At 48.2% G+C, this 12,191-nt stretch overlaps 1 protein-coding gene across 2 annotated transcripts in view; it reads right to left on the bottom strand.

The window, feature by feature from the left end:
• The window catches only part of naga (N-acetylgalactosaminidase, alpha), a 266,612-nt gene that overhangs the window by 43,964 nt on the left and 210,457 nt on the right, over nucleotides 1-12,191 (bottom strand). For both annotated transcript variants that reach the window (XM_078237640.1, XM_078237639.1), the window contains exons 3-5: nucleotides 7,711-7,885; nucleotides 2,914-3,091; nucleotides 558-652 (exon numbers count right to left, since the gene is read on the bottom strand). In XM_078237640.1, coding sequence (XP_078093766.1) covers nucleotides 558-652; nucleotides 2,914-3,091; nucleotides 7,711-7,885 — 448 coding nt within the window. The remainder of the gene's footprint in view (nucleotides 1-557; nucleotides 653-2,913; nucleotides 3,092-7,710; nucleotides 7,886-12,191) is intronic.

Here is a 12,191-nt window from a genome sequence, read left to right as displayed (position 1 = left end):
CTCCAAATCTAAGTGAGGCTCTGGAAGGAATTCTCACCATTCTTTATAAGGAAGAAAGGAATAGAAAGCTGGTGGAGTGAGATGCTGAGGGGTAGGAAGTGTGGAACATTAACACTGGCATCATTTTATTAGGCAGCTGGTAAGCTGTGCATTTGATATCATTCTGTGTGAGTTAATCATGGAATCCCTGCAGTGTAGAAGGAGGCCTTTCAGCCCATCAAGTCTGCAATGACAACAATCCAACCCAGACCCTATCCCCACAACCCCATGTAGTTACCCCACTAATCCCCCTGACACTAAGGGACAATTTAGCATAGCCAAACCACCTGATCCACACATCTTTGGAGTGTGGTAGGAAACTGGAGCACCCAGAGACAGGGAGAAGGTCCACACAGACAGTCACCTGAGGCTGGAACTGAACCCGAGTCCCTGTCGCCGTGAGACAGCAGTGCTAACTACTGTGCCACCGTGCCGTCCCTCCTGTTCCACAAATAGCTGCCTCACCCTCTCTGCTCCCTCGGCCTATAAGAGGTGCACACCGTGTTCTGCGGCCTTACCTTAGGGGGCAGCCCTCCTTCATAAGCTGGCCAGCTGCAGGAGAAGGCAATTTGCCTGCCTGTGGCATTCAGTGCCTTCGACATCAATGGATAACCTGTTTAAAAAAAACCGCAAAGTGCTGAGTTAAAAACCCATCATTCTGCAACTTGGAGCTAATGGAAGGATGAGCAGCACCCGTGAAATCAGGCCCCAACACCATGTTCACTCCGTCAGGAGAAAGAGGAAAACTTGGCAGACAAGAAAAGCAGCCCCCCCCCCCCCGAGTACCCATATCAGGAATCAGATAAACATTATATTTTATGCAAATCTATTCACACCCAACTTCATCCGGTCACATTTTTGCATTGATATTTAACATGCAAACTGCCTGAGTAACCATTTTAGGGCAGAATTTTCCCTTCCCGCCGGTGGGATCTTCTTCTCCGCTTTCCCCCCCCAGCTGGGCAGGCGAGCCATACAAAACACTGTAGACTTTGGTGGGACTGGAAGATCCTGCCAACAGCCAATGGAGAGATGCCTCCACCACCCGGGGGGAGGGGGGGAATGGAGAGCTGCCTCCACCACCCGGGGGGGGGGGGGGGGGGGGGGCTGGCAGAAATTCCTGGCGTATGAATTAAAATTCTATGTAAACAGTGGCATGTCACATGGCATTTACAGGTAGTGGCCACTAGGTGGTGATCAGGAACAGTTTCTTTCCTGTCCAATGAGACAAGGGGTATCAATGGACCTTTCCACTGTCCGTCCCTCGCCCGCTCCGATTCCCGTGGCGGACGGGACGGTAAAATTCCAGCCAAGAAGCTTCTTCTGGATTCCCAACTGAATTTGTTGGTGACGATCTTATATTTATAGCTAGTTTTAGCCTATCAACTTGCATTCCTGCGGAATATCCCAAAGCGCTTTACAGCCAAGCAAGTACTTTGGAAGTATAATCACCAAGGGGAGGCAGTGGCGCAGTAATCCAGAGACTCGGGGTAAAGCTCTGGGGTCAGTGTACCCGGACAGGTGCTGGAGTGTGGCAACTAGGGGATTTTCACAGTAATTTCATTGCAGTGTTAATGTAAGCCTACTTGTGACACTAATAAACTTTAAACCTTAAAAAATTAGAATTGAATAAAAATCTGGAAATTAAAACTCTGCTGATGACCATGAAACCAGTGCCGATTGTTGTAAGGAAATCTGCCATCCTCACCCGGTCTGGCCTACATGTGACTCCAGGGTCACAACAATGTGGTTGACTCTGAGCTGCCCGCAGGGACGGGGAATAAATGCTGGCCTAGCTACATCCCATGAACGAATAAAATAAAACCTGTCATATGTAGGGAATGTCCGTTAATTTGTGCACAGCAAGCTCTCACAAACCGCAAACGACTAATGCCTGGACAACCTGTTTTGTTTTCCAACATTGGTTGAGGGATAAATATTGGCCCAAGGCACCATGGAGAACTTCTCTGTTCTTGCTTGAAATAGTACCAGGGGATCTTTCACATTCAGAGGGCAGATAGGGCCTCAATTTAATGTCTCATCTGCAATTCTGTCAGTGCAATGCACCCTCAGTGTCTGGATAATGGGCTCAAGCCTCTGGAGCTTGGAACCAACGAGCCCCAGACTCTGAAGCAGGAATGCTAGCTATTGCTGCTGGGACAGAGAACAAAGATCAGGCCGGGTGGATGCTGCACTCCTGACTGTCTGGCTATTAACATCCAGTAACGACTAAAGGTAAAGTCACCATAGCTCCAGGTGATCAATGGCTGCTCTCCCCTATGAGGGAGAGAGCTCACTGGTGGTGATTTTAACCTGAGGGCACCTCAGGCGAGGGGCAAAATTGAGAATAGCCTCAGCCAGTAAGAGAATTGAATCCACTTTGTGGCGTCGTTCTGCATCACGAACCAGCCATCCAACCAACTGAGCTAAACCAACCCCACAATAATGATTGAAGCAAGAAGGGTCAGTAACCAGAGGACACAGATTTAAGATACACCCCCGTGTAATGGCCAAAAAGAGCCCATTAGGGAGGAGGAGAAATGAATTTATGTAGGGAGCTGTGATGATCCAGAATGTGCCGCCTGAACAGATTCTATAATAACTTTCGAAAGAGAGTTGGAAGGGAAACTTTCTCAGGTTATGGGAAAGAGCAGGGGGGCAGGACCAATCGGATAGATCTAATGAAGAGCTGCTACAGACACGATGGGCTGAATGGCCTCACTTTGTGCTGTATGACCATCCTGCCATGAGTCGGGGATCCTAACCTCGGCAGCAATTCTCTGACTCCCTGCCAGGAAAGCTCAGGGAATGTTTACTCTCTCAACTTTGTCACAGTGGAGTGGGCCTGGTTTGGCCAGTGACTCCTGTACTCACCCAGAGCCTTGGTGGAGGAGTTGGAGTAGCAGCCATCCAACTTCAACATGTCCACACCCCAAGAGGCAAAGGTGCGAGCGTCCAACTCAATTTGGTCCAGCGTGGTGCCTGGATATCCACCACAGGTGTAGGTGCCCAGATCTCCATAAATGCCAAGCTTCAAGCCTTTCGAATGGACCTGTGAAACAAGATGCAGAGAAACATCTCTTTTTTTTTGTTGGACAAGGATATTAAAGGGTTATAGAACCAAGGCAGAGCTATGACACAGAGCAGTCATGACTCATTTGTTTATTTATTATTGTCACAAGTAGGCTTACATTAACACTGCAATGAAGTTACTGTGAAAGTCCCCTCGTCGCCACACTCCGGTGCCTGTTCGGGTACACTGAGGGAGAATTTAGCATGGCCAATGCACCTAACCAGCACGTCTTTTGGACTGTGGGACGAAAATGGAGCACCCGGAGGAAACCCATGCAGACACGGGGGGAATGTGCAGACTCCGCAGAGACAGTGACCTGAGTCGGGAATTGAACCCGGGTCCCTGGCGCAGTGAGGCAGCGGTGCTAACCACTGTGCCACATGTCGCCACCATTTGAGCAGGCTCAAAGGGCTGAATGGGCTCCTTCTGCTCTGGTGTCTATCTCCAGCCATCTTGGATTCCAATTGCTGCCTTAACACAGAAAATGGCAAATTGAACGATTGAAGTGGTGGCCAGAAATCCCCCCGTTCCCAAACCGTGTCAAGCCTCTTTTGTCTGGGAGTCTTGCATTCAACAGTAAGACAGATTGGCGAGGCTTTCATACCATCAAAGTGGGCTGGGTCAAAGCTAGGCCCGAGATGTGAAAGGTCAGTGATGAAGCAGAGCAGCAATGCAGACTGAGGCCCAGTGAAGGAACCAGTTAGCACAGGTCTCAAAGTGACTGACACAATGGCCTCTGGCCAAAGTTCAGAGGGCGAGCAAGACACTTGAATGGTTGGTAACTCAAAGCCACGGCCTTCACTGAAGCAGGTGAGATGGAAGTTGGCAATCCGTTTCATTGTTTTGTCAATATTTGCGTCTCTTGCCTTGCTGAAAAGTGAGTGAGGGAACAACCATCCCACAAGCTCCTTGACTGGGGCCGACACCTTCAAGGATGTTGGGAAAGTTCGGTGGAGCTTACAAGTAGAAAATCATGGAATTAGACACGGGGTGATAGCACAAGAGGCCACTCAGCCCATATTGTGTGTCGGCTCAGTACTAATCCCCTGCCCTTTTCTCCGCATTTCTGCAATTATTTTTTGCAGATAATTATCCAATTCCCTTTTGAAAGCCTCAATTAAATCTGCCTCCACCACACTCTCTTTTGGTCGACAGCTTCAAGTTTTCAGGTGTCCAGATCACCAACAACCTGTCCTGGTCCTCCATGCCGATACTATAGTTAAGAAAGCCCCACCAATGCCTCTACTTTCTCAGAAGACTAAGAGAATTTGGCATGTCCGCTACGACTTTCACCAACTTTTACAGATGCACCATAGAAAGCATTCTTTCTGGTTGTATCACAGCTTGGTATGGCTCCTGCTCTGCCCAAGACTGCAGGAAGCTACAAAAGGTCATGGAATGTAGCCCAATCCATCACGCAAACCAGCCTCCCATCCACTGACTCTGTCTACACTTCCCACTGCCTCAGCAAAGCAGCCAGCATAATTAAGGACCCCAGGCACCCCGGACATTCTCTCTTCCACCTTCTTCCATCAGGAAAAAGATAAAAAAATCTGAGGTCAAGTACCAACCGACGCAAGAACAGCTTCTTCCCTGCTGCCATCAGACTTTTGAATGGACCTACCTCACATTAAGCTGATCTTTCTCTACACCCTAGCTATGACTGTAACACTACATTCTGCACTCTCTCCTTTCCTTCTCGATGAACAGTTTGCTTTGTCTGTATAGCGCGCAAGAAACAATACTTTTCACTGTATCCCAATACATGTGACAATAATAAATCAAATCAAAAATCTCAGGCAGCATATTCCAGATCCTAGATACAGGCTGTGTAAAAACGGTTTCCTCATGTCGCCATTGTTTAGAGTCATAGAGGTTTACAGCATGGAAACAGGCCCTTCGGCCCAACTTGTCCATGCCTGTAATTTGGGTGGAAACAAAAAGAAAGTAGGATTGTGCATACCATAATTTCACCTAAGTACACACCTTAGCAGCCACTGTGTGCAGCAGTGGTTAGCACTGCTGCCTCACATAAGAAATAGGAGCAGGAGTAGGCCATCTAGCCCCTCGAGCCTGCCCCGCCATTCAATAAGATCATGGCTGATCTGATAGTGGTTTAGTTCCACTTACCCGCCCGCTCCCCATAACCCTTAATTTCCTTATTGATCAGAAATCTATCTACCTGTGACTTAAACATATTTAACGAGGTAGCCTCCACTGCTTCAATGGGCAGAGAATTCCAGAGATTCACTACCCTTTGAGAGAAGAAGTTCCTCCTCAACTCTGTTCTAAACTGACTCCCCCTTATTTTGAGGCTGTGTCCTCTAGTTCTTGTTTCCTTTCTAAGTGGAAAGAGTCTTTCTGCCTCTACCCTATCTAACCCCTTCATTATCTTATATGTCTCTATAAAATCTCCCCTCTGCCTTCTAAGCTCCAACAAGTACAGGTCCAATCTACTCAATCTCTCCTCATAAGTTAACCCCCTCATCTCTGGTATCAACCTGGTGAATCTTCTCTGTACTTCCTCCAAGGCCAATATATCCTTCTGCAAATAAGGGGACCAAAATTGCACACAGTACTCTAGTTGCGGCCTCACCAGTACCTTGTACAATTGCAGCAAGACCTCCCTGCTTTTATACTCCATCCCCTTCGCGATAAAGGCCAACATTCCATTTGCCTTCTTGATTACCTGCTGCACCTGCAAACTGAGTTTTTGCGATTCATGCACAAGGACCCCCAGGTCCCTCTGCACAGTAGCATGTTGTAATTTTTCACCATTTAAATAATAATCCATTTTACTATTATTCCTTCCAAAGTGGATAACCTCACACTTGTCAACGTTATACTCCATCTGCCAGATCCTCGCCCACTCACTTAGCCTATCCAAATCTCTCTGCAGACTTTCCGCATCCTTCACGCAATTCGCTTTCCCACTCATCTTTGTGCCATCCGCAAACTTTGTTACCCTACACTCGGTCCCCTCCTCCAGATCGTCTATGTATCTGGTAAACAGTTGAGGCCCCAGCACCGATCCCTGCGGCACGCCACTAGTCACCAACTGCCAACCAGAAAAGCACCCATTTATTCCAACTCTCTGCTTCCTGTCAGATAGCCAATCCTCAATCCACGCTAACACTTTACCCCCAACTCTGTGTACCTTAATCTTCTGCAGCAACCTTTTGTGAGGCACCTTATCGAACGCCTTCTGGAAATCCAAAAACACCACATCCACTGGTTCCCCTCTGCCAACCGCACTCGTTACATCTTCATAAAAATCCAGTAAATTCGTCAAATACGACTTTCCCTTCATGAATTCATGCTGCGTCTGCTTGATCGAACCATTTTTTTCCAGGTGTCCTGCTATTTCTTCTTTACTGATGGATTCCAGCAATTTCCCAACTACGGACGTTAAGCTAACCGGCCGGTAGTTACCCGCCTTTTGTCTACCTCCTTTTTTAAACAGTGGCGTCACATTAGCTGTTTTCCAATCAGCCGGCACTTTCCCAGAGTCCAGCGAATTTTGATAAATTACAACCAGCGCATCTGCTATTACTTCTGCCATTTCTTTCAGTACCCTGGGATGCATTCCATCCGGGCCCAGGGACTTGTCTACCTTTAGTCCCATTAGCCTACCAAGCACTACCTCTTTAGTAATAGTAATCGTTTAGTAATAGTAACCACAGCGCCAGGGACCTGGTTTCAATTCCCAGCTTGGGTCATTGTCTGTGTGGAGTTTGCACGTTCTCCCCGTGTCTGCGTGGGTTTCCTCCAAGTGCTCTGGTTTCTTCCCACAGTCCAAAGATGTGTAGGTTAAGTGGATTGGCCATGCTAAATTGCCCCTTTGTGTCTAAGATGCTGTGTCAGAGAGTTAGTGCAGACTCAATGGGCTGAATGGCCTCCATCTATGCTGTAGGGATTCTATCATAAATAGCCACACAGAACAATGATGATGAAAGGCCCACTTTGTTGCTGCACGTTCTGTGTGATTCTATATAAGCAAGTCAGGCTGAACCATTATAAATAATCAGTTAGGCCCGAGCTGGAGTGCCATGTCCAATTCTGGGTCTCACACATTGGGGAGGATGTCAAAGCCCTGAGGAAGAGGGTGTAGAGGAAAATGTACCAGGGATAAACGGACTTCAGTTCTGTGGAGAGAAAAGAGAAGCCCACACCATGTTTCGCACAGCAGGGAACATCGCGAGGGAAAATTACACAGATGGTTTAAAACCATTAGGTACGGTTTCCTTTAGGAAGAGGATCAGTAACCACAGGAAGCAGATTTACTAGTCCTTGGCAAAATGAGAATTTTTTTACCATGAAACCACTGTCGATTATCGGAAAAACCCACCTGGTTCACTAATGTCCTTTAGTGAAGGAAATCTGTCTGGTCTGGCCTACATGTGACTCCAGAGCCACTGCAATTTGGTTGACTCTCAACTGCCCTCGGGTAACTAGGGACAGACAATAAATGCTGGCCAGCCAGCAACAGTTATGTCCCATGAATGAATAAAAGAAACATGCATATATACGCACACAGTCCGAGGGGACAGGGAGAGAGAAACAAAGAGGCACAGGAGAGGGGTAAAATCTTGACTCACGTATTGAGCCAAAGCTTTAATTCCACTGGGGAATCGTTGGGGATCAGCAACCAGCTGTCCCTGTGAGTCCCTCTTCATTGCTGCCCAACAGTCATCTATGTTCACATACTCATAGCCAAGCTCCTTCCAACCGTCCTCTGCCAACCGGTCAGCCATGTCCATAAACAGGCGCTCACTGTTTGCAAACAGACAAAAAGGACAGAGTTAGATTTCTTGCCCATCAGTCTCAGCGTGGGGCACTGCCTGCAGGAAGCCCAGCCCAAGGCCCAGGCCTTAGCTCAAATCCCAGGCTCCAGAGCAGCGAGGCCCAGCCCCAGCTCACAGAGCCATGTGCAAGGCCCAAGCTGCCAAACCGTTGTCCCCAGGTAGAGGCCAGAGTTGGAATGCTTGTTTACAAGTGTAACCGAGGTGTCGATGTGGCTCAATCGGTTCACGTGTCACTCCAGAGATCCGAGGGCCTAATCCATAATGATTGCAGGAAGGTTCCCAGCTTGGAGGCCTGAGTTGATAGTTAAGACAGAGATTGTAGTAGGAAGGTCCCTAAACTGATAATCTGGCCTTCTGACCCATAACAATGTGGTTAACTCATAATTGACCTCTGGAACATGTGCCCCAGTGAGAGTCAGTGTGTGTGGAACTATATCCCAGTGAGTCAGTGTGTGGAATTGTATCCAGGGGGTTTGAGTTTAAGAGCTGTGGGGTTATGCTGCAACAGTACAGGATCTTGGTGAGACCACATTTGGAATATTGTGTGCAGTTCTGGTCACCTCACTATAAGAAGGATGTGGAGACACTGGAAAGAGTGCAAAGGAGATTTACCAGGATGCTGCCTGGTTTGGAGGGCAGGTCTTATGAGGAAAGGTTGAGGGAACTTGGGCTTTTCTCTTTGGAGCGGAGGAGGTTGAGAGGAGACTTGATAGAGGTTTATAAGGTGATGAGGGGGATAGATAGAGTGAACGTTCAAAGACTATTTCCTCGGGTGAATGGAGTGGTAACTAGGGGGCATAACTATAGGGTTCATGGTGGGAGATATAGGAAGGATGTCCGAGGTAGGTTTTTTACTCAGAGAGTGGTTGGGGTGTGGAATGGACTGCCTGCAGTGATAATGGAGTCAGAAACTTTAGGAACATTTAAGAAGCTATTGGATAGGCACATGGAGTACTTCGGGATGATAGGGAGGAAATAGCTTGATCAGGGTTTCAGACAAAGCTCGGCACAACAACGTGGGCCGAAGGGCCTGTTCTGTGCTGTACTGTTCTATGTATCCCATTGAAAGTCAGTGCGTGTCAACATGGTTTTGTGAGAGGGAGGTCATGCCTCACGAACCTGGTGGTGTTTTTTGAAGAAGTGACCAAAATGGTTGACGAAGGAAGGGCCGTGGATGTTGTCTATATGGACTTTAGTAAAGCGTTTGACAAAGTCCCTCATGGTAGGCTAGTGAAAAAGGTTGGATCCCATGGGATAAAGGGGGAGGTGGCTAGATGGGTGGAGAACTGGCTTGGTCATAGAAGACAGAGGGTGGTAGTGCAAGGGTCTTTTTCCGGCTGGAGGCCTGTGACTAGTGGTGTACCGCAGGGCTCTGTATTGGGACCTCTGCTGTTTGTGATTTATATAAATGATCTGGAAGAAGGTGTAACTGGGGTGATCAGTAAGTTTGCGGACGACACAAAACTGGCAGGACTTGCAGATAGTGAGGAACATTGTCAGAGGCTACAGAAGGATATAGATAGGCTGGAAATTTGGGCAAGGAAATGGCAGATGGAGTTCAATCCTGATAAATGCGAAGTGATGCATTTTGGTGGGAATAATGTAGGGAGGAGCTACACGATAAATGGAAGAACCATAAAGGGTGTAGAGACGCAGAGGGACCTGGGTGTGCAAGTCCACAGATCTTTGAAGGTGACGTCACAGGTGGAGAAGGTGGTGAAGAAGGCATATGGCATGCTTGCCTTTATAGGACGGGGCATAGAGTATAAAAGTTGGGGTCTGATGTTGCAGATGTATAGAACGTTGGTTCGGCCGCATTTGGAATACTGCGTCCAGTTCTGGTCGCCACACTACCAGAAGGACGTGGAGGCTTTGGAGAGAGTACAGAGGAGGTTTACCAGGATGTTGCCTGGTATGGAGGGGCTTGGTTATGAGGAGAGATTGGGGAAACTGGGGTTGTTCTCCTTGGAAAGACGGAGGATGAGGGGAGACTTAATAGAGGTGTATAAAATTATGAAAGGCATAGATAGGGTGAACGGTGGGAAGCTTTTCCCCGGGTCGGTGGTGACGTTCACGAGGGGTCATAGGTTCAAGGTGAAGGGGGGGAGGTTTAACACAGATATCAGAAGGACATATTTCACACAGAGGGTCGTGGGGGCCTGGAATGTGTTGCCGGGCAAGGTGGTGGAGGCGGACACACTGGGAACGTTTAAGACTTATCTAGACAGCTATATGAACGGAGTGGGAATGGAGGGATACAAAAGAGTGATCTAGTTTGGACCAGGGAGCGGCGCGGGCTAATTGTTCCTGGTTTCTCGTTTCAAGGCTTCATTCTACGATCATCTTGCTGGTGCCAGTACAGAGCGAGACTGCGGATAGTTGGGAACCTGTCTCGGGGGCAGGGGATTCATATGGTGTTCGTGGAAGTGGAAATGACTAGGGTTGGGAAGCATTTTCCGATCGGGGCCATTGTGATCTCCTGGACTCGTTTCGATCGCCTCAGGGGGTCGGAGAGGAATTTCCCAGATTTTTTTTTTTTTTCCCCATATTGGCCCTGGGGTTTTTCACTCTGGGTTTTCGCCTCTCCCTGGAGATCACATGGTCTGGAATGGGGGGGTGGGGGTAAGTTAATAGGTTGTGATGAACGAAGCATCGTAGCTGTGAGGGACAGCTCGGTGGATGGGATATTGGTGTGTAGATAGGCTGGAAAATTGGGTGGGGATCCTGGATTCGGGATTCAATCCTGGACCGGGGAGCGGCGCGGGCTTGGAGGGCCGAAGGGCCTGTTCCTGTGCTGTATTGTTCTTTGTTCTTTGTTCTTTGTGTGAAACTATATCCCAGTGAGAGACAGTGTGTGTGTGGAACTATATCCCAGTGAGTCAGTGTGTGTGGAACTATATCCCAGTGAGAGTCAGTGTGTGTGGAACTGTATCCCAGTGAGAGTCAGTGTGTGTGGAACTATATCCCAGTGAGATTCAGGGTGTGTGAAACTATATCCCAGTGAGATTCAGTGTGTGTGGAACTGTATCCCAGTGAGAGTCAGTGTGTGTGGAACTATACCCCAGTGAGATTCAGTGTGTGTGGAACTATACCCCAGTGAGAGTCAGTGTGTGTGGAACAGGTACCCCAGTGAGATTCAGTGTGTGGAACTATATCCCACTGAGGTTCAGTGTGTGTGGAACTGTACCCCAGTGAGAGTCAGTGTGTGTGGAACAGGTACCCCAGTGAGATTCAGTGTGTGTGGAACTATATCCCAATGAGATTCAGTGTGTGTGGAACTGTATCCCAGTGAGAGTCAGTGTATGTGGAACAATACCCCAGTGAGATTCAGTGTGTGTGGAATTGCATCCCAGTGAGAGTCAGTGTGTGTGGAACTGTAACCCAGTGAGAGTCAGTGCATGTGGAACAATACCCCAGTGAGATTCAGTGTGTGTGGAACTGCATCCCAGTGAGAGTCAGTGTGTGTGGAACTATACCCCAGTGAGATTCAGTGTGTGTGGAACTATATCCCAGTGAGATTCAGTGTGTGTGGAACTGTATCACAGTGAGAGTCAGTGTGTGTGGAACAGGTACCCCAGTGAGATTCAGTGCGTGTGGAACTATATCCCAGTGAGGTTCAGTGTGTGTGGAACTATATCCCAGTGAGATTCAGTGTGTGTGGAACTGTACCCCAGTGGGAGTCAGTGTGTGTGGAACTATATCCCAGTGAGATTCAGTGTGTGTGGAACTATACTGCAGTGAGAGTCAGTGTGTGTGGAACTATATCCCAGTGAGATTCAGTGTGTGTGGAACTGTACCCCAGTGAGATTCAGTGTGTGTGGCACTGTACCCCAGTGAGATTCAGTGTGTGTGGAACTATACCCCAGTGAGAGTCAGTGTGTGTGGAACTATATCCCAGTGAGATTCAGTGTGTGTGGAACTATATCCCAGTGAGATTCAGTGTGTGTGGAACTGTACCCCAGTGAGATTCAGTGTGTGTGGAACTATATCCCAGTGTGATTCAGTGTGTGTGGAACTATATCCCAGTGAGATTCAGTGTGTGTGGAACTGTACCCCAGTGAGATTCAGTGTGTGTGGAACTATACCCCAGTGAGAGTCAGTGTGTGTGGAACTATATCCCAGTGAGATTCAGTGTGTGTGGAACTGTACCCCAGTGAGATTCAGTGTGTGTGGAACTGTACCCCAGTGAGAGTCAGTGTGGGTGGAACTGTACCCCAGTGGGAGTCAGTGTGTGTGGAACTATATCCCAGTGAGATTCAGTGTGTGTGGAACTG

This window comes from Mustelus asterias, chromosome 21, assembly GCF_964213995.1.
Source record: "Mustelus asterias chromosome 21, sMusAst1.hap1.1, whole genome shotgun sequence".
Lineage (NCBI taxonomy): Eukaryota > Metazoa > Chordata > Chondrichthyes > Carcharhiniformes > Triakidae > Mustelus > Mustelus asterias.
This window is presented reverse-complemented; position numbering and strand designations above follow the sequence as displayed.